Source organism: Lupinus angustifolius, chromosome LG04 (genome assembly GCF_001865875.1).
Source record: "Lupinus angustifolius cultivar Tanjil chromosome LG04, LupAngTanjil_v1.0, whole genome shotgun sequence".
Taxonomy (NCBI): domain Eukaryota; kingdom Viridiplantae; phylum Streptophyta; class Magnoliopsida; order Fabales; family Fabaceae; genus Lupinus; species Lupinus angustifolius.
Window position 1 is genome coordinate 21,910,018 of NC_032012.1, and position 23,773 is coordinate 21,933,790.

Below are 23,773 nucleotides of genomic sequence, written 5' to 3' on the forward strand. Positions count from 1 at the left end.
TAAGAAACAAATTCATTTGAGTAGACATGATGAGATATTGACAAAATAATTAGTCAAATATGGGATTGAGAGAGAGACGTAGAAAACAAGATGATGGATGCTTAAAACAAGATGTTGAGAGATCTTCTCCATTAATAGAGAGACAGATGCTTCAAAAAATAAAATGAAATATAATTTTTAATAATATATTTATCCTTTTAATTATAATAAAATTATATTTTTGTCATTAAAAACAAGTGCAAAAACATACATCTATCCTTATTATCATATCTCACGATATATGGCTGTAGTATAAGTACAAAAAATCTCAAAACTATAATACTAGTTAGTAATAGTGACATGCGTCCCCACACGTGAGTCACTCTGCTAATATATAAAATAAAATAAAAAGTTATATAAAGACGAAGAACGTGTACTTTCATGGTTTAGAAAAATAATAAAAGTGAGTTTGAACTCTATAGTGTTGTTGTAGTAAGTGATTCTTTTTTTGGGAAAAGGGTCCAAGCGTGACGGATACGTGCCGTTTACAGATACTAAACTCACCAGGTTTGAGGTTGTCTTTGGTTCAAAAGTTTAGTTATACAAAAAGCTTTAGGAGAAACCTAAAACACAATAAGTTCAACGATAAAGTGATATTTTGTAAATAATGATATTTATAATTATGACATCATTAAATTTATTATAATATATGATTTAATTGATATATAGTTTAATTGATAATCACGAGGGATCCATTTAATAATATTTTTGTTGGATGTTTATCTTTAATAAATAAGTGACTTAAAATCTATATAAACTGATTTAAAATTAATGAATATCCTTTCATCCTGCATCAACTTGTGCTAAGAAATCATCGAAACTACTCCAATTTCTAGTTGCCTACTTATACTCTTTATTAACCGATCATAATTTTTCATTTTTACAAAATTGTGATTGGTTAATAAGAAAGATGGATAAACCAATCAAGTGTGTTAATTGCCATAGCCCGCACAACAAATCTCTGCAATTAGGAGCAAATAGCTAAACTTCTAAGCCCTTGAAAATAAATAAAAAAACAATAAATGTCTAAAATAAATATTTATTCATTGGTCCTAGGCAATCTAGCTATTAGCTAATACACTTTGTCATGTACAGTGATAAAATAGGAAGGAATATTAACATTTACAGAAATACAAGTAAAGCTATCTATTTGTCCATACAATGAGTATCAATGAGGACGAGTAGTTGAGAAGAAAAAGCTTATGGCTCTTGTTGATAGTATAATGTATTTTTTGGTTCTTGTCCACATCAAAAAGCCTTTGCACAAAGGCAGCTACATGGAACAACTGCACAAATATAAGCTTTTGGTTAGATAAAATATTGTTAGACCACTACTAGGAGATTCAAAGAACCAGTAGAATTCATATATTAGTTATATTCAATCCATTGATATATATATGTCAACTAATTTATTGAAAATTTTGAAGAATTAATCCTTTTTGTCCGTTTCTATGGCTGTTATCTTCCAACCTAACACTAAGAGAAGTCTCATTGAACCAGACATGAGACATGTTTCAAAAGGAGACCAAACAAATTATCCAAGCTTACATGAGTAAATGTCGGACTAAGAAAGGTCCGGTGCACGACAGTATCTCTTAATGGGTCATGGAAGGATAAATGTATGTAATTTTTTACCCCTCGGAAGCAGAAAAGCCGTTACAAGATTTGAACCTATAAACTCTCGATGCACACCATCGGACTAAGAAAGGATAAAGGATAGGAAAGTTTTCATCTTACAGCTTTTCATCATCTACCCATTGTTGTTTTGAAAGGAAAACTCTTCTGTAAATGGTTATATCACACACGCATAGAAAAGTGGTGCGAGAAATTCATGCCAAAAAAAATGTAATCCCCCCCATACCATAAGAGATACAGCAAAATAATGTCAGCAATTATGAACATTTTATATAGTAAGGCAAAAGCTAGATAGAAAAATATGGTATTAAACGATGAACTGCTAATACAAAAGTACACTTACATGAAAATTAAAACTGAGGATCATAAGAAAAAAGGACTTTTTGTTCATCTGTTGGATTCAACAACCATCTACAGAACATCCATGCTGCACCAACCACTGATAGAAGGGACAATATTGCCAGAACTCCAAAATGAGAAGGATCATTTGCAATTATGGCAACACCCAGCATTATACACTCTGCGAAACTAGCGACGGCAACTTCTGTTGTCCCGATGATATTTGCTTTGGATGATGGGATTCCTGTTTGGATAATCTGTGCCCCTACAACATAGTATGACATGTGTCCTAACCGTGATAATATCTGCACACAAAAGCACAGCAGTTGGTGCACAATAAATAATTGGCGGACAAAATTTTCAAAGTTAAAGTTAATCTTATGTGGAAGGTTTCCAAAATTAACTAAGGTATTCGATTCGGGACATCCCAGAGTCTTTTTTTCTCGTATAAAGGTTTCTTTATTCTAATAAATCTCAACTTTGATCTCTATCAAATCTGATATCCCGCTTGCCATGATTTAGGGGTTTTTTCTAATATATATGCTTCAACATCAATGATCAGCGACAATAACATACTTTAGGGACTTACAATCAAAGACAAGAAAATTAGAAGCGGGTTATGATGAAAAATTGATCCACTCCAATATACAGCAACAGCCATGCTGAGAAGTAAAGCTTGAAAAACCAAGCCAACAGCCCCAGCCTGGTAAAGAGAGAAAATTTGTCAATAACGTCGTAAATAAGTTCTCAAACTTTCCCATGTACCAAGAAAAATGGCGAAAGAAAAAACCTTTAAAATGCCAAATTTCTTGACCAGAGTTGAAGACACAAATGTTGCTGCAACACCCATAAAAGCACACATTGTGCTGAATCCTCCAACGATAGATGGACTTAAGCCTGTAGAACAATCAAGAAAATATCCTTGATTAAGCACAAGAATCAAAAATATCAATTATGACAGAGCAGTTTTTGAAAAACTTGAATCTGGTGCTTGACTATATTCTTTACTACAACAAAAGATCTGTTAGTAAGTCAAAAGAAGTTTCCCGAAAAAACAAGGTACCGCGGAAGAAATTTTCACATACCACGCTGTGTTAAAAATGCTGTCATTAAACTGCCAGGTGCAAGAACAATATTGAAGTAGAGGAGAACACAGGCAAGACTAGCAGGAAGAACAGGCTGGCCCAGATACTCCTTCCAGCCAAGCTTGATGGCTTCCAGACCTTTAACCACTGATTCGCCAGCAAATAGAATTATATTTAAAATATCACGACAACGAGATAATCCTCTGAAGAAAATTACGTTTAAATAGTACCTATACTGTCAGTGTCTGGTGCAGAATCTTCACTGAATGTTGTGAAACAGGTTTGTGGAGACTTATGTCGGTCAAGAACACCAGTAGAAAGCTTATTTGCTAACAATGTGAAAACAATCTGCAAATTGAGATGGAGAATCAAAGTGAACTTATCTTCCGATTTTTGGAAGTAATAGATCAAGAACAAAAGCAGAGAAATTACTGTAACAGGCAGTAACCCCAATATTAAGCCGGCCGCAACTTTCAAGCAGGTTACAGGATGGAATTTAGAGAGAAGAACTCCAAACAGCGATGTCCCAACTATCTGTAAATGAAATAAATACTTCATCATAAGTCTCCAGTACATAGTTCCTAAAATCCATACTTAATAAGACACTTTGTGAGATACTTCAAGTCTATACTGGGAGTGGCGAGATAAAATCGAAGGCAATCCAAGGAGTTTTTAAAGCAGGGAAACAATTGTCAGTTGAGCAGTAACTAAGTTTAATCAAGCTAATTACAGATCAAGAAGTTAAACAAGCTTTTCTTGCTATTGATGAGTTAAGGAGTTCAGGGCCTGATGGCTTTTGAAGTGGATTTTTCGAATGAGATAGGGTGATATAACCAAGGCAGTCAAGGAGTTCTTTAGCAAGAGGAAATTATTGAAACATATCAATGCTACTCGTATTGCCCTCATACCTAAACACTACGCTCCAAGAGATGCCGATGAGTATAGGCCTATTGCATGTTGCAATGTCCTATAAAGATGAATATCTAAGATAATATGCAGCTGATTGAAGACTTTTCTAAATGATTTAGTAGACAAGAATCAAGGAGCACTCATAAGTGGTAAGTCCATTGTACATAACATACTGCTTAGCCAAGAGCTCCTAAGGCTGTACAAGAGGAAGAATACTTCATTTAGATGCATGCATAAGGTGGATTAAGGAAGGTTTATGATACAACTGATTAGGATAGTGAAGTGTGTCACTACTACCACCTTCTCCCTATCCATAAATGGAGGCAATGCAGGTTACTTTGAAGGGAATATTTAACTAGAGCACTGAAGTTGGAAACAGAATAGCAGATTCAAGTTTCACCCCCTATGTAAAAGCCTCAGAATAATCAATTTGGTTTGCTGATGACTTAGTCATATTCAGCAAGGTAGAGACTGAATCTGTTGGGATCATTATGAAAGTCCGAAATGAATTTTCACAACGACAGGACTTAAGGCTGACTTGCAAAATCACAACTGTTCATTTGTGGAGTCGATCAAGATATAAAATTAGAAGTATTGAATCTTAATAGACTTCAAGAGGGATATTTCCACATGAAATACTTGAGGTGCCACTATCTCTAACAAACTGGACCAAACTAGACTGTCAACAAATTGCAGATACTTGCTAGAAGTAGATGCTGGTCATGCATGCAAACATCTGTCCTATATGCAGGCAGATTACAGCTTATAAACAGCATTCTTATGTTATTATACACCTACTGGGCCCTCATATACAAGCTCCACCAAAGCATAGTTCAATTAATTGAGAGAAGGTGTAGAGAATTCCTATGGAGCAGTGAATCAAGAGGCAGACCTGTATACTTGGTAGCTTGGAGCAAAGTTTGTATGAAGAAAAGGCAGGGTGGTTCAGGTATTAAAGATGTAAGAACATGGAATGAAGCAGCCTTAGCCAAACATTTACGGGCATTGGTTGGAAAAAAGGAGATTTACGGGTTCAAGGGATCCATGGATACTATTTAAAGGGCCATGACATATGGACTGGTGAGAGCAAACAGGGAGCTTCTTCTCACTGGAAGGATATTATGAATGTGACAGACAAATTTAAAGAAGGGTTTGCTGGGTATAAATGCAAGCAACATCGTAAAGGTTTGTACACAGTCTCAGCAGGTTAGAACTAGATCACCAAAACTGAAAATAGAATGCTAACTGCAGAGATTATATGGGGAACCTGTAATGTACCGAAACATGCTTTTGTAAGTTGGATCTTTAAAAAATGGAAGATTGTTAACAAGGGATAGAATGATTAGAATGGGAATTGAAATAGAAGATTCAACCTGCCCCTTATGCAATGAGGAGGATAAAACTAATGGACATTTGTTTTTTTTCCTGTAAATTCACTATTGATGTTTTTAGATTGTTGATAGTTAAATGGATTAAGATCAGAAAAATAGATCACAGATATAATCAACGGAGAAGGAAAAGCATGCATATTTGGAAGCACAACAAAAAAGGAGAAGCTGGCGTGCGTAGTTGACAGCAACTACCTATCACATTTGGAGTGAAAGGAAAAGAAGAATCTTCCAAAGAAAAAGCAACACAAGTGAAGAAATATATACCAACATTAAACAGGAGATCGGGATGCGAGTTAGAAGCAAATCAGACGGAGGACTAAGGAATTCTGAGAAAGCATTTCTATTTCAAATAGGAATTCAACTTGCCGAGTCATAACAAATTAGTATTAGTTTTAGTTATTTGATTGATGTTTTGTAAAACTCAGAGGGGATGTTCTGAGGCTAGGCTCTGTTAGGGTGAGAGGTTTGGCAACAAACTTCTCATTATTACTATCAGTCTTTAAATGTATGATGAGGTTCTGCATATTTCATTCAACCAGAAAATATATTATGCTATTTAAACAGGGAAATATACAAGTCGACTAATCAACTTAGTGCAAAAAAAAAAAAGCGAATACCTCGGACAATAGATCAATTCGGTTAAGAAAAGCATTTGCCTGTGCAAGTGCAACCGGCCTATTTACTCCTGCCAGCTGATAGAAAGAAACCACTGAGGATCAGAACAATATTTATGTTAACAAGTTTTAAAGTAACAAATAGCATGTCAATGGAACAGGAAAAGCTCTGAATGACAGTACCAACACAACCCAGTCACGCTCATTTGCAACCCCCAAAGCTACACCACACAGCCTCTCAACAGACCCAGCAGAAACCAATATGGCAAACCATGGGCATAGAAGCAGGGCGGACACTGAAGTATGAGGCACTGAATAGGCATGAATAATCATTGCAGCAGATAGCAACTGAGCAGTGGCCTGAAAATAGATAGAATGGTCCCTTTTAGGAAAACGAGTTATAGGCATATATGTTCCTTGACTTTATATAGTTTATTAAATAACTTGCCTGGATGATAGTTAAACAATTATATCCAGACAGTCTCGGAGCATGGTCCATAACTTTGCCAATCAAGGGACCTCCAATAATTATAGCCACTTTAGTGAAGAAACCCATCACAGCAACAGGCAAAAGACTTGGATGAATCAAGGCAATGGCAGAAGGCCAGGCAAAATTCCAAAGCTGCTCCACTATATTTGCAGCTATGCAACTAACATAGAAAGCTGCAAACATATAATATTCAAGTTAAAAGCTGCTTAGATGATTGAACTTCACAGTCATCAGTAAATGTAGAGCACAAAAGACAGAATAAGATCATCGGATTCATCAAACAAGACTCAACTGCCATCAAAAACAACTTTTTAGACAAATGACACACTAAGATTGCCAAGCGAGATTGAGCCCAACTTAAAGAAGATAACAAATCAAGCTCATGGGAGTTCTCGAGTTTTAAAAAAAGTGACTCGGAAAACTACCCTAAGATAAGATTTGCGTGATTAAAAAAAGGTGTAAAATCAAAGACTGGCCATGCCAAGATTAATTGATTTATCCAGTTCAATAAACAAGCTTTTTAATGCTTTCCGATCGATGAGAGTAAATTTGGGGATTTTTTATTTATGCTAGTGCTATCAGGTTATAAAGAGACCTAATTGCCAAAAAGCATGAAGGGCTCACTTTTACAATGTATAAAAGGGCCTCACGTTTTCCTACAAAGTATCAAGATACCGAAAGTGCTATCAGTCTGTTATCAGTTCAATTTATCCCCAATGGAACCTCTGGTTAACTTAATTCACCACAAGTCTCAGTAACAGGAACTATGACAACATTCTAAAAAAACGACCATATTATAGTTGGAGTTAGCAAGGTTGAGAATCATTCCCACCGTGTAACCCATCTGGGTGGGCTGGTGTAGCTGCAAGGGCATGTTGCTCCTCTGCAGACAAAACCTGTGGAACACACATGGAGAAATGAGAACAGTGAGGCAATTCTTATCAACGCCCTAAAGCGGGGAAAATAACGTACAGGTAACGCTGTCAAGAGAGTATCTACAAACGTGGCTTCGGTAAGTAGGTTCAAAGATTCAGTCTTGAGAATATCAGAGTTGAGTTTAACAATCGGCACCGGACATTCAGGTTCAACCACTGAAGATGCTCCTTTAGCCTCATCCGTGTTAACATGATCCACATGTATATCAGTATTTGTTATTGAACATCTAGAACTAAAACAGGCAAAACTGCAATAAAAGGACAAAAAACTATAAGCGCGAGATAGAGAAAGAGACAATAAATAGGGAAAAATGATCAAGTTGGTCTTCCTCCAAATATTATTTTTATGTGTTTCAGTTTGATCCTTCAATGTTTAAAATATACCAATTTCGCCCCTCAATATAGTTGGACATTAATTTCATTACGAGTCCTACATTGATTAAATATAGAAAGCTCAATGTGGTATGAAGTCATGAGACTCACTTAACAGCCTAGTCTTTGGCATAGGGTTCTCCTCACGAGCTTAAGCATAATAATTGGTATTTGATTGGATTACTCAATGCACTACATGTTGGCTATATTACAGTAACTAGTAATTAGATTGTCGGAATGAATAACGATAGATGGGTGAGGCTACCAAATGGGAAAGGATCACCACCAGGTCAATGTAGATAAGGTGAAGTTGCTGGATATCGGCTATTGTCATAAGGCTCTCTCACCTTATCAAAACAGTTTTTTGGATTGGTCTCTCCTTATAAACAGTGACTTAAGTTATAAGGCTCTCAACATTATATACTATTCTTTTCACTTGCACTCTCCTTTCGCAGTTGAAGTCATAACAAATTTGGTCCCTAAATTGATCCTTATCTACACTATGAAGTATCAAATTGATGTCCAAATTTGAATTTCGATAAAACAGTCATACATTAAAATAATAATCCGGCCTCCAAATATGAAATATAAAAAACGCAGTACTTGAACTCATAATCAAAGCAATAAACAGAACAAAACAAATAGAAGCTGACCTGTGACAAGGGTGATTAAGCTTCTTCAACCATCGACTAGAAGTGAAGCGATAGCGTATTCGAGAAGAAGACGACGATGACAAAGAAGTTTGTGAAAGTTGGCGAAAATGAATAAAAGATAAAGTGGCCGTAGCAGCAATAGCCATAGTTGATGTTGCTTAAAAAACTTCAACTTCCCAAACTTGAAGAAGAACCAACTATGTTTTGCCCAACTCATGCAGTCTCAACACTTTTTCCAGTCTTTCTTACCCTTCACTACCCTTCCTTTTGGGATCATTTACAACGCTAAAACACACTGAAACTCTTTTAGAATATAGTGAACTAAATATGAAATACTTTATCTAAGATTATAGGCTTCTAGTATTGAAGAAAATGAGTTAGTGGGTATTTGCATTTCATTGCAAAGATCTTATCTTTAGTGTTAAGGGATGTGGAAGAAGTGTGCACGCACTATAATCTCTAAGCTTATGGATTGTGGGCGGAGAAAGTAACTGGTGTTGTTTGTGTGGCCGTTTTTTCTTCCTTGTTTGGTAAGACAAACCTTTGGATTAGATCCTAGTTATCCTAGTCAGACACGTGGCAGTAATGTTCTATCTTGAAAAAATTGAACACCACACCATGAGTCATTGACAATGGTGGAAAAGTGTTCCAAGTACTTGTAATTTTTCATAGTGAGTTTACTCAATGACTAACTTGTCAACTTCCCTTGATTGAATAGTTTTTAATCTTATCTATTCAATTTACGATTGACTATCGAAGTTTTTTTTAGAAGTCGTGATCTCACTCTATAACTTTTGCGAGGAATATGAATAAAGTATAGAAGTTGGTTTGCAAATGTCTGACTTTTAGGTAATGATTATAAGCACTGTGTTAAGTGTCAAATTGTTAAGGAAATTCATATGCTTTTGGGGCACTTAGTGCACATTTATGCTGTAACTGTGTAAGATTTCTGATAACTTAGTAATCTTGTTCTGTGTAGGAAATTTTATGTGTTTATGTTGTTTCACGATAAGATTTATGGAAAAAAGGAGAAACGTAGAAGACTGGTACTTCTGAGCATTGCAAGCCTCGCCCAAGCCACAAATAGGAGAAAAATGACCAGAAATCTCTATTGTCCCTCGTCCAAGCAAGAGATGACTCGCTCAAGCAAGGGGCTCAGGTCTGAGAGCCTCTTATTTACTCGCCCAAGCGAGATTCTCTAGCTTGGGTGAGAGTGTGGAAGTTGGAACTGATATTGGCGGTTTCGGAAGTTAGAAAGGGATCCTATTCACTTTTCATAAGATATTTGGCACGAAAATAGATAGAAACACAGGGAGATTAAGATATAAATTGTAGAAACGATTCTACTTCACATTATTCCTTGTAATTTCATGATTTGAGTGTTGCAATAGCGAGAAGGAGTGATTAGATCTTGCTGAGGGATTTGAAATGTAATTTTCTAACCTTTGTACTCCTGGATTCGATTCCATTGCAATTGTTATTTGATTTTGGGAAGTTCATCCCGTTCTTAATGTATGAATTTAATTTGCTACTAATTTCTTGTTCTTGGTTCAAGTTTAATTGGGAAGTTAAACTTGACACCAAACCTGGATCATCTTCCTTTATACATCATTCCTTTATGAATGGAGAATGATGTATGAATTGCTTGTTTTATATGGGACTTAATGCTAGTTAATCGGTCAAATATCCAATGAATTGGTATTTGAGCGATTATCTAAGGATTTTACACTCAAAGGATTGATGTGAATGATTTGAATGATACGTGCATCTGAATCAGTAACTTCACAATTCACTTGGAATTGAATCCATGGATGTCATTGGGAAAGAACAATGCATTTTGATCTCAATGTATTTTACTTGCTTTTCATTCAAATTATGATTTTTTAAAATTAAACACAAAAATTTATAAAAACACCATTGTAAATATACACTCAATTCATTCTTGTATGAATTAGTGAAAATCTAGTTTGCTCCATGAGGACGATATCCCGGTATTTTATCGGATTTTATTACTTGGACGATACGATGCACTTGTCGTTCCGTAAATATCTAACACTTTGATAAGCCAGATTGTCAAACACCAACATCACCCCAAGAAGTCGTGAAAGGGCTACACGACTTCTACACAATAAAAGTTTTAAACTTCGAAGTCGTGAAAGAGTATCATGATTTCTACACATTAAAAAATCACACCCAGAAGTCGTTAAAGGGTATCACGACTACTATATAGAGTTCGTACATTGAAACAACGACTTATACACAGTAAAAAAGTCACACCTAAGAGTCGTGAAAGAGGTATACGACTTCTGTGTGAAACGACACCAAGACCAGAAATCATTAAAGGGTATCACAATTTTCATATAGAAGTTGTACATTGACTTAACGAATTCCAAAAAATGTTAAAAAAGTAGTCAGTTACCACATTTTTAAACCAACGGCTAATGATCAGTTCACTTGACTAACTGCTAGTTTGCAAATTAGCCTTTACCTTTGAGTTTAAGGGTAAAAATGTTTTAATGATATATTTTATGTAATGTGACTCTCATTCTTTCTTGTTGTCTTTTGTCTTTTATCTTTTATCTTTGTTTGGTAGATGTGATTTAAGAATGAAAGAGATAAGGAAGAGAGAATAAGAAAAGAGTTTGGTCATTTCCCTAGTTTGGTAGAAGGGTGAATAGAGAGGAGAGAGGAAAAATTGCATGGGTCCCACATCAAAACTATTATTCTTGTTTGTAGGAAGAAAATGAGGATTAAGTGTGTTATTTTTTATTTTTAAATGTTGCCCCTTTCTTTTTTATCTTGTCATTTTACCATCTTTCCTTTTTATTTTAACATATTTCCCCCATTCTTTTTTATCATATTATGTTTTCCATATTTCTTTCATCATCATCTAACTATTATTATATCCATTATTTATCTCTAAATATATCTCCTGCAAAATATTGTGAGTCACCCATGAACCTCAAAACATTTTGTTTGTTTTCATCACTATTAAGGTAGCTCACATTTAAATATTAATCAATTTATTTAATTAAATATTTCAATTTTAGTTCAACCTTTTTTAGACACTTTAATTAAATCCATATATTTAATCATTGACATAAAATATATTTAGTATTAACATTATATTTCTTAACATTTTAAACTAATATTTATTTTTAATTTAGATTGAAAAGTATTATTAATATATCTAAGTGAAAAGTTGTCTATTTGATAGGTGGAAAGTTAACGTCTTACTATCTCTGTCTTATCTTTCATTCATTTTTCTCTTCAATCAAATAACTCATAATTCCACTTTTTTTCTCACGTTTTTCTTTCTGCTTATCATTTTTCTTACATTTTTCTTTCTTCTTAAATTCTTCTCAACAACCAAATGAAAGCTTAATGTTTTTTTTTAGTTTTTTTTAGTTTTTTAGGTATCTAGAACTCGTGAGTTTTTTATATTTTTAGTTCAATTATTTCATTTTTTCCATCATATTTCCATTTAACTTCAAAACTTATTTTCCATTATTTTATTTTAATACATCAATACAAATTAAGTTAGAGTATTTTAGTTGTTATAATATGTTTTATAATATCTAATATTTTCTTAAATTATATGTATAATCTAAAATATAGAAAAATGAAAATGAAAAGATTAGTAATTTAGAAGTTGGTCCCCCATGAAATAAAAATTTTGTCTAATTTTTTTAACAAGTCCCTAATAACATTAATATAACATCATTTTTGTTTTGCCCTAAAAATGTTTTAACTTTTGATTTTACTCTCTTGACTTCTTTGTACTAAATTTAGTTCTTACATTTTCAGAATGCAATTGGCCCAAGTTGTTAGTTTTGATGGAAAATGCTCATGTAGCTTATAAAAACTATGTTAATTGTGTCATGTTTCTTCCATATCATTTAATTTTAGTCTCTAAAAATTAAGTAATTTTTATTATACTTTCTATAAATTAAATGGGTTTGATTTTACTCATTTTAGTCTCAAATTTATGTAATTAATTATTAATGAAAGTATTTATTGGTTAATGTGAATTTTACCAAACTTTAAATGAAATATAGATATTTAGAATGGAAAACGAATTTCATGTAAGTAATATGAAATGGTGTAAAGATTTGATACAATTTGACTAAAATATTCAGGATATATCAATCATTATGAACCTTAAGTTATTGCCTTCTCATCTGCCATTTGGGCAAGCATACGCCTGATTTACAATCACACAAGGTGATTACATACCTCAATTAGAAATGCATAAGGGTCAGTTAGCTTCTAATGAATCCATGTTTACCGTAAGATTTGGGGCGAAGAACTATGTTTTAGGGTTCAAAATTTTGGTTAGTGTTTTCTTAGAGCTGGGGAGGAGAGAGGATTATACAAAACCACATTATTTTGTATCTTATTTATTTAAAAATAATTCACAACGACTTTCTTTTGTCGAGTTTACAAAATTTTACAACATGAAATCATCATGTGTAACTACTTGTACAATTAATTTGTCTCATCACCGATTTTTTGTTAACATTAACATAGACATGTTAACGAGTGGACTAACATATGTTACACTTTTAAAAGTTGAGGATCCAAATGATTATTTAAATTTATTATGAACTAAATTGATACTCAAGAAGAGGAATCTGAATGATATTTACTCTTTCTTTTTAAATTTTGGCCATTTTCCAACATGAAAAATCCATGTGTATGGAAAACGTGTCACCTCACACTTAACAAATGCTGAACTTGGGTGCCTTTGTTAGAGTGAAAAGAGAGGAGAAAGAGAATGGAAAAAGAGAGTTTGAAGAGAATTGACTATTTTATCTCATTTGGAAGTAGAGAGTCGAAAATAAAAATTGTGGGACCCACCAACTTTTTGTTTTTTCTCTAAAGTGAGAAGAAGAGTTAGAGTTGAAAAAAATTAATGCATTTACTATAATACCCATATATTTATTAATTGTTGATTATTATTTATAAGGGGTAAAATTGTCTATTTAATAAAAAACACATTTCTCTTTCTTTTTATTTATACTCTTTCTTTTTATCTTCTATCTTCCTATTTTCTCCTTTGAAAAGTGAGTATTAAAATAATTTAAATTTATTAGAGATTTAATTTTTGTGGATTTATCATAATTATGTGTTGAGTTGGATTTACTGGTACTAGATAAATAGATAATGTACACCTGTTATGTTTCTATTTTAGGATTATTTTGTTTTCCGTTTTCCAGAAGAAAAAAAGGGAAAAGCAGAGCACAGCCACGTGCTAATGTGTGTGTCCATACCCCATTCAACAGTAACTAGTACACCAGACAACGATATGACCTCAACTATAAAAGAAAAATTTCAAAAACAAAAATAAGAAAAAGTTACATTTTGATTGATTTGGACATGAGATAAGTGAGACACATTTCAGGATAGTTGATCCCATTCCCTACTACACCCAACTAAGAAGCTGTGTGAGTTTAGTTAAGTTTAGTTACTTGCTGAAACATGAAAGGCAAGGAGCGGAAAATGGTACCACTTCCATCACCACCCTCCTCAGTCAAGATTGAGGACTTTCATATCACCAATGCAACTTCTGCTGACGAGTCCATTGGAACCCACTTTTTTTCTAATGACTCAGACACATTCTACATCAAACTCACTAACTTGTTGGAATCCACTGGACTCACTCTAATGTAAACTTCTTTTTCCAATTATTTTTAATGGGTACTTCCTATTTTCCCGTTTATATTTGGGTGAGTGCTGAAGCAAGGTCTGGGGTGGGAAGGGACTTTATTGGCATTATTGTTTTTTTATTTCTTTGTTTGGTTATTCTGGAATTGCATGCAAATAAAGTTGAGGTCTTTTTTGTGTTGGTTGCTGAAAAGTGAACATGAACTTGCGTTTTTTTGCTGAAAAGTGAACAGATTCTACTTATAAAGTTATAATGACTTGTTAATAGAGGGAGAAGGTGGTCTGATCATTAAGATGAAGGGCTTTAGGGAATGGAGTAAAAGAGGTTGTGGGTTTGAGTCTCACCCATAGCATATTTAAAAAGTGGTTTGATGGTAGGGGAGAAAGAATGGAGTGAAGGAGATTGAGAGTTAAATATGAACATACTAACATTGGCCGATAAAAAAATGACTTGTTAATAGAGGAAAGGGCGTTAGGAAAAACATTGCTTTCTTAATCTTTCTCTGGTTTTTCATGACTGTTAATATGAACAAACAATCACTTCATTGTCCATTTTTCCTTGTAAAATGACATAAACCCTTAGCTTATAAGTCATAAGTTACTTCCAGTAGCTTATTGAATTTGTACTTAAGTTTGTAGCTTATTGTTATACTATTAACAATAGTAATATACTAATATGTTGAATTTTAATGCTATATGTTTTGCCCCATGACTTAAAATTTGTGAGTCCGTTGCTGGCATGAATAATGCCTTATCGAATTCTACCTGCCAGTGTCAATGTCCGAGAAACATTGCTGGACTTGTACATATTTTACTTGGAGGTTACCAGAAGAGGAGGATTTCGTCAGGTAAGTACTCTTGCTCACGATCAACATTGAATTCACATGAGATTTAGTTGTTTTTGTAAATGTGTATATGCTAATACACTTAGGAGCTTATATATGCCTAGCAGTTTATTCAAATTTAATATCTGGCTATGGACATGTTTCCAGGTTGGAAGAGAAAAGAAATGGGGTGAAGTTGTATCTGCCCTAAAATTGGATGGAAATAATGTGAATCTATCTGATCAAGTTGAAAAGCTATATGAAAATGTTCTTTATCAGTTTGAGCAATTGTATTTCTATAGGGTTCGTGCAAAGCAAGCTGATGCAGTTAACAAGACTGGAGGTTAATCCTGTAGACCAATTTGTGATTATTTACATGTTGATTCCTTCTTGTACTTCACATGCATGTGTTTGATATGCCGGGATGTTTGTTGGAAGTTTCTTCATATATGGTTTGGTTAATTTTCACAGCCCTCCATCGATTGAGAATATGTACCAAGAGCCATTTTAGTAACCTAGGCAATCCTTCCCGAAAGAGCAGTTGAGAATATGTGCTAAGAACCATTTAGAATAATTTGGGTAGTCCTCCCAATAGAGGTAGCTTTTGGGATCGGGTCAAGTCCAATTATTCTAAGTGGTATTAATGTCTACCCCAATGTTGGGCCACTCAAGACGTTCGCTTATATATTTCAGCAGTTCCATTATATTATTCCTTTTGCTGCATTTCTGTTTTAGAACGAGTGTATGTACTGTTTAACCTCAAAGGACTCCTTTTTTCCTCCTACGCCTTTTTTAAAGGTCCACTTAAGAGGAAGTGGAGTACACTAGCTAGTTTATCTCCGTTAATGAATGTTCGAGATGGTCAGATGGCGACAAAGATGTGCAAGGACCGCTCTTGCCAAACCACAGGTTTGTTACTTTTATGTACATAGCTGAACACTTCCCAAGTCCTTAGAGGTTCTCATGTGAATTGAATTTAGAGGCTCTTGTGTAATACTTTTTTGGATTTCAAGCTCAAAGAAGGGCTGGATTTGTAGAACAGACAGTGGTTCTACCAGCAGTGGCAACCTCCAATGGCAGAAAAAAGAAACGTGCAGGTATTCCGCGGGGAAGGAGTGGATATCAGATTTTCCTCAATGAGGAATGTGCTCGATTGAAAACTTCTGGTCGTGTCTCAGGTGGCAGAACAATGATACGCATGGCTATTGATGCATGGAATAAGATGTCGGATACTGAGCAAAAGGTACATTATACGTTGAAGTTAATATAACATCTATTCTTGAATGATTTATCTTTTCTGTTTTTCTAAAATTAAATTTCCACCCGTCTGAGTTTTAATCGGAATCTGCTACTTCTTATATATTACTTTTCATGCACAGCCATATGTGGAGGAAAGCAAAAAGCACAAGGAAAAGTTAAAGGAAACAATGATCACTCCCAGTAAACAACAAAATACCATGGAAGAGAAGAGGCCTAATGTGTGTGGTGACTACCCCGTAACTTTGCAACCGGTGGCACATAACTCCCTTGACAGTAGAGCAGCATTTGGCTTAGCTCCTAAAATGACCGAAAAAGCACCCAAGAATGAAGAATCCGTTACTATATTCACTAGGTTTGCCCACTGAGAAATTCAAGTATAACAATGCTGCTCTACTTATAGCTGGGTCTTTTATGCTCTTTGGGACTGTGACTATGCTCCAGTAGTTAACTTTTTTTGCTAGTTGTGCAGTTATGTACAATTTACTCAAACTAAGCTTCTTATATATGTAGTTTTGAAACAGAAGCAACATGGTTGGAAGGGTTGTTTATCAATCTTTCATGCCTCTTTTACTAGTATGTGTATGTATTAAAGTCTTGTAATTGTTGGCAGAATTCTAGTTGAAAACAACTTTTCTGGTGGAAGACAAAGGGAGTTTAAATGAGGATGAAGAAGATAAATCTTATAATGATTATACTTATGGTTGGAAAATAGAGCAGTGTAACTTGCACACAAATGCTTGCATATGTGATTACATACTGATCATTATCAAGACCATGGTGTATCTAGCACATTAGTTAAGTGTTATGCTAATCCTCATTTCAGTTACTTCGGCTTGGTAATGAAAGTCTTTGATCAAATCCAAGGCCTAATGTTTTTCTATGCAATATAGTTTTGAAAGGGAGCTTAGAGAATGGAGAGCCACATAAGGCTACATCATGTTACCATAAGATGGTGCTCTTGAACTCTAGGCCCAATAAGTTCCCGAGGGTAGATATTCTTCGGTACTGGATGGAGATGCTGATACGATGTCAAAGGATCTAGATTTTTCATTATTTTTGAATTAAATAGTTGAAAATTTTGTAAATTTTTATGTTCTATCATATTTCAGTATTGGAGAGGCTCATTTCTAAGTTCCCTTACCCTACTTTGTTCAAAGCTTGCATCACCTCAGGTTCTATTAAAGAAGGGATTCAGTTACATGTACTGAAACATGGGCTTAGTGGTGATTGTCACATTAAGAGACTAATGGTAAATTCTAGTGTAGAAATGAATAGAATGTGATTGAGACTAATAGAAACTTACATGAAGATAATATACAAAATGAAGACTATTTCAATTTCTAAAATAACATAAAAGCAAAAATATTAAAACGGTTAGAATTTCTGACAATTTATAGGTTACAAATATAATTATAATTGTGTTATGACCATTATTTTAGTTAGCCAAAATATAAAATGATCCTCAAGAATTAATTTGGTGGCTAAGGGCCTATGTGTCATGAAATAATATAAGTATAGATACCTTCAGACAATGTCTGATTTGATGAAGGGACTGAATCAGAATTATTGCAACTTAAGTAGTAACCGCTTCGGAGTTACTTTTATGGGTTATGGTCCCCATTTGTAGAGCAACAGATTTTCAAGTGTAGGGTTAAGGAGAATAAAGGTGGATTACGATAGTGTTATCCATAAGGATAAAACACTATCAAGTCATCCATAAGAAAATATAAGGTAACATCTCCTCATCCAAGCAACACACTCCCGAAGGCACACACTCAAGCTTTTGGCATTCTCATTCCCCTCTAGAGAAGCATAAGGAAAACCATGAAGTGCTCTAACATCTGGAAGATCATCACACCCTCGTACCTTCGAGATACCAAATGGTTAATAAGGTATGTTCTTCATCTTCACCATGAAATCATTTGGGATTTCTTCAGTCTGGATCATGGTCGTTCCATATGGGTTTATGTATGGGCATAAACATTAGATTATCGGAACAAAGTCATAATCATAAGGACTTCCACATTCAATCTATGGATTATAGATGAAGATATTCTCCAACAAAGACAACTAAAAATGATTTAAAGATTCAATTTTATTAAGAAAAAATGTATATAGTGACAGTGTATACGTTCTATATACTAGTACTGTATCATTCATTATTCATGTTTAATCATCACCGACTTTTAAAAAAAATAATTTAAATGAAAGATGAATGATGCAGTGACTATGGATAAGTCCTTAGACTATTAGTGATAGACACTCTTATTAAACCATAATATATGATAAAGTATTGGAAAATTTACACATGTAGTGCACCTTGACCGAAAAATTACGGTTTTGGTGTACCTTTTAGAAAAATTACGGAACTGGTGTAGTTTTACATAAATCGGCAATGGAATTGCCGATTTCTGTATTTTTTTTTCTCTCTCCTCCCCCAAAATCGGCACTGGGGAGGGAGTTTTATTATACTATTTTTTTTTTCAAACTCCCCCCCTAAATCGTCAATAGGGGGGAGTTTTATACTTTTCATTTTTTTTATTTTTTTTTCTATCCCCTAAATCGGCAACCGGAGAGTTTTTGATTTTTTTTTAACTTGTGGGAGTTATATTATTAGTTTTAGGATTTAATTTTTTAAACACAAATCCTAACAATACACAACATAATAAATTTTGTCAACCCTAACCATAATAACAGAACACAATTAATATGTGTGTTTTTCATTATTGTGTTCTGTTATTATGGTTAGGGTTGACAAAATTTATTATGTTGTGTGTTGTTAGGATTTGTGTTTAAAAAATTAAATCCTAAAACTAATAATATAACTCCCACAAGTTAAAAAAAATCAAAAACTCTCCGGTTGCCGATTTAGGGGATAGAAAAAAAATAAAAAAAATGAAAAGTATAAAACTCCCTCCTATTGACGATTTAGGGGGGAGTTTGAAAAAAAAATATAGTATAATAAAACTCCCTCCCCAGTGCCGATTTTGGGGGAGGAGAGAGAAGAAAAATACAGAAATCGGCAATTCCATTGCCGATTTATGTAAAACTACACTAGTTCTATAATTTTTCTAAAAGGTACACCAAAACCATAATTTTTCGGTCAAGGTGCACTACATGGGTAAATTTTCCTAAAGTATTAGAGTATAATACAGGCAGACCAGCTAATGAGGAGAATACTCGGTCGTTATGGATAACTATAAAAACTTTGCTCCGTGGGAAAGTTATAATTGTTTAAACAAGGGCTTGAACACAAGATAATCAAATCAAATAGGAAAATTGCACAATGCTTAAGTCAAACCCAACAATAGAACGAGCACGTTTATGTAGCAATGATTAGGCTCTAATCACAAATGCCATATATAATTCAGTGATTAAAATTTACACGCCATATCTATTTAGTCATGGATCCCATCCATGTTTGTTAATCCATTAAGCCTGTAGGCTATAACTAAGACTATATAGGTATACCCATATAATTGATGATGGCTTATAAGAATTAATTTGCACTATGTACCTATATCAATAAGATACATCTTTGTCTTGGTAGACCATCATAAGATCATTAAGTATGTGTTATATGGTCTCAACGGGGTTAGATTCAAGGTTAATTTAGTTTCAAACAAGTAAAGGAATCAAAATAAATAGAATAATCATATATATTCTTACAAATTGAGCCTATAAATTATCTTGCACCATGAGAAAATTAACATGTCTCACAATATACTTTAAAATAATGTTTTGTGTCATGTGTCATTTTCTTATAATATAAGAGTTTATATATTTATTTTTATAGAAACATATATCATTATTCAAATAAATGACTTCTAGAGTTTCACTCCTTGAACAGGTGATCTATATTATATTACTACATAAGACAATTAATGAGTAAAGTTACAATTTAGTCATTGAGTAAGATGTTTCTTTTTTACTTGATTTTTAGTACTATAAAAACAAAGATAAAAATAATATGATATGACACCTAAACCTTTTATTTATAATAAAATAACATTTTTATCATTAAAATCAAAGAAAAAACAAGTATTGTACTCTTGAGAGAAAATCATTGTTCGTAGTCATTAGTATATAATATTAAACTTTAGGAAATAAACCTGTGAGTCAGTCATTGAAACTATAATATGCTGAGGACTAATTTGACATAACACGAGAGATTAATATGACTGATAATTGCAATTCTAAGACTTAATATGATAATTACTAAAAAGTAATGATTGGTATAACTTGTGTTTACAATTTTATGTACTAAAATTGAATTCTAAATGAGGAAAGGTCTCAGTTGTTAAAAGTGTGATTCAAAATTTAGTTAAATTAGTTAAGGGTTTCTATAAATAGTAAATCCTAACTATCACTTTGAAAAAATACACAAGAATTGAAATTCATTGATATTCACTCCTCTCACACATCACTTTTCCTCTACATAATTTCCTGCAAAATCTTCATTGTTTCATCACCTTTCCTCTATATGCATTCTTCTCCTTCTTTCATTCATTCATTCTGTTTTCATTATTGTTCATTCCATTCGTTATTCTTTGTTTCAACAAAATTGGTATCAAGAGCAAGGTTCAAAGATCCAAGAATACACTTTCATCATCATCAATCATCTTCGAAAATCATGGGACAAAACAGTGGAAATTTCCCAGCAAACCTTCCAGTTCTTGATGGCAAGAATTGGAACCGATGGAGAGTGCAAATGAAGGCACTAATAGGATATCAAGATGTAGATGAAATTGTTGAACAAGGTTTTCCAATTCTTGTTGAAGGTGCAACAGAAGAACAAAGGAAGGTGCATAAGGAAAACAAAAAGAAGGATTGCAAGGCAATGTTCCTCCTACATCAGTGTGTGGATGAAGCATACTTTGAGAAGATTTCTGGTGCTGGAAATTCGAAGGAGGCATGGCATATTCTTGAAGCTTGTAATCAAGGAGCAGAACAATTAAAGAAAGTGAGATTGCAAACTTTAAGAAGATAATATGAATTGATGCAGATGGATACAAATGAGAAGGTGACTCAATTCTTTAATAGAATTGTCACTCATACAAATTCGAAGAAAGCTTGTGGAGAAAAGATTTCTGATCAGTCCATTGTTGAGAAGATCCTTCACACTTTAACTCCAAATTTTGACCATATTGTAGGAGCAATTGAGGAGTTCAAATGACTAGAAGAAATGAAGGTGGAAGATCTTCAAGGTTCTCTTGAGGCACATGAGCAAAGGCTCATGGAAAGATCTATAGAAAGACCTATTGAGCAGGCCTTATAAGCTCACGCAAGTAGAAGGAGCTTTGGTGGAAGAAATGGACTTCGAGGTAGAAGTAGAGGAAGAAATTTCAGAGGTGGAAATTTCAAGAATTCTCAACAAAGAGATCAAGAAAGAATGGACATTGATGAATCAGAAGGCTCAATCAAGAGAGGGGGATTAATCAATGGAGAGGAGGTAGAAAAGCAATGGATAGGAAGAAGATAAAGTGCTTCAATTGTGGCAAAATTGGTCACTTCTCAAATGAATGCAAAGCCTCACCTAGCCAAAGTAATAATAGAAGCAGACAACACAATGAAGCACATATGGCAAAAGAAGAGGTTGAGACAGAAAATGATGATCAACCTCTCTTGCTCATGATGGTCACAAGCCAAGTTAGCAAGAACAATGATATATGGTATATAGATTCTAGTTGCTCAAGCCATATGACTGGACATAGAGATTGGTTGGTTAATTTTGATGAAAAGAGAAAGAGTAGTGTTAGATTTGTTGACAATAAGGTCATTCAAGCTGAAAGCACTGGTGATGTTTTGATCAAGTGAAAGGATGACAAGCATGCCATGATCACTGATGTGTTGTATGTGCCAAACATGAAAAGCAATTTGATCAGTATGGGACAAATGTTGGAGAAAATATTTTCCATGGAACTACTCAATGGATTCTTGGAAATCTATGATCAGAAGAAGAAACTAGTCATGAGGGCAACTATGGCTTCAAACAAAACATTCCAAATCAGTTTGGCAACAGTGGAATCTTAGTGCCTATCTGCTATGACACTATAAGAGGATTCTTGACTTTGGCATCTAAGATTTGGGCACTTGAACTTCAGATATTTGAGTATGTTGAAAACTAGAGACATGGTTCTAGGATTGCCCTCAATAGATCTTCCAAGGAAGGTGTGTAATAATTGCCTTATTAACAAGCAGCCAAGAAATTCTTTCAGCTCATACACTACCTTAAGAGCAAATGACTTGTTGCACATAATATACTTTGATGTTTATGTACCATTTGATATTCCATCACTAGGAAGCAACATATAACACCGCGAATTTTACGAATTTGAATTATAAGATTTTATTAATATTGTTATTAATTATATTTTCGAAAATGAATTTCTGGGAATTTTCGGTAAAGAATTAGACGAAACTCTAGTTGAGTTTTAGTCTTGTAATTCTATTTCCAATTTGGTGGTAAATTTTCATGATTTTCGGAGACAGTCAGTTTCGGACCGCTGTCGGGGCCGAATCTCACCCGGTACGGCTTAAAAAGTGGTTTTTGAGTTTCGTAACTTGGAATCGAATTTCGATCACGTCGTTGGCTTCGTAATTTCATGTCGAGTCAATATAGACAATGAGTACACCCATACCTATTTTCTAAATATTTTTCACTCGGAATGCCGAAATCTGAAATTCTAATTAGATATTAAAATCGGGTGATTTATAATACTCGATCGAGTATTGGCCGATAATACTCGAGCATGTTTATTGCACACGTCCACGAATATGTCGTTTCGCGTTGGGATGTGAAATTTGTTTTTCCATAAAGCAAACCTCACATCACTCTCTCAAGTATCCTATGAGATCATCATTAGCCACCCTACGAGATTTTTGATGATTTCCTAGAGGGAAATCTGATTTCCCTTCTCTCCTTAAACCCTCACACTTCACACTTCACTCTCACACTCTTTCATTTTCAAAATTTACAAAGAGAAGGTAAATTCTCTCTTCATTTTTTCCTCTCATTTCTCATTTGCTTCTTCCATCTTCAATCCTTGATCTCTCAACATTCAACCAATGGATGTTGATGAAATATAAGTATGTTGTTCATGAGCATGTCAAGAACATATTCAACCGTTGAAATTTTCTAAAACACACTCTAACTCATTTTGGAAGTAAAACCGAAAATGAGTGTTCTTGAACTCATGAAAAATGTGTTTTGAAACTATGAACAAGTTGTTTTCAAGAAGTTATTACATTGTTTTAATATATGAATTTTACTTGTTTAAGCCTTTAACCATTGTTTTAGCCAAAGGGGATGATGATGAAATCAAAGGAACCTTTAGGAAGTATTTTGGAAAAATGAGAATGTATGTATTTCTATTTGTTGTTAGCCTTAAAACCATGGCTTGGAACAAGTTGGAAAAATAGAAACTTTTGTTAAAAAGGATGTTAAGATTTATGATTACATGAATGTCTCATAAAACTCTTAAATGATACTTTGAATAACTTACTTTCAAGTGGTAAGATTATCAAAGAACGTCTTAAATCGGAATATGTAGTTTTACT

General features: G+C 33.9%; 2 protein-coding genes across 2 annotated transcripts; one reads left to right on the forward strand and one right to left on the reverse strand.

The window, feature by feature from the left end:
* On the reverse strand, positions 1,063-18,101 carry LOC109346218 (solute carrier family 40 member 3, chloroplastic-like). Its single transcript, XM_019585650.1, has 14 exons — positions 18,091-18,101; positions 8,463-8,921; positions 7,475-7,685; positions 7,335-7,398; positions 6,461-6,675; positions 6,196-6,372; positions 6,016-6,090; positions 3,531-3,632; positions 3,329-3,446; positions 3,099-3,245; positions 2,804-2,910; positions 2,603-2,716; positions 2,018-2,318; positions 1,063-1,325 (listed from the first exon to the last, which is right to left on the reverse strand). The coding sequence occupies exons 2-13, from the start codon at positions 8,606-8,608 to the stop codon at positions 2,025-2,027; spliced, it is 1,770 nt and encodes a 589-aa protein (XP_019441195.1). The 5' UTR covers positions 8,609-8,921; positions 18,091-18,101; the 3' UTR covers positions 1,063-1,325; positions 2,018-2,024.
* LOC109346219 (high mobility group B protein 10-like) lies at positions 13,884-16,806 on the forward strand. The gene is made up of 6 exons (XM_019585651.1): positions 13,884-14,131; positions 14,902-14,977; positions 15,122-15,296; positions 15,752-15,862; positions 15,967-16,196; positions 16,333-16,806. Exons 1-6 carry the CDS (start codon positions 13,944-13,946, stop codon positions 16,576-16,578), a joined length of 1,026 nt encoding a protein of 341 aa, XP_019441196.1. The 5' UTR covers positions 13,884-13,943; the 3' UTR covers positions 16,579-16,806.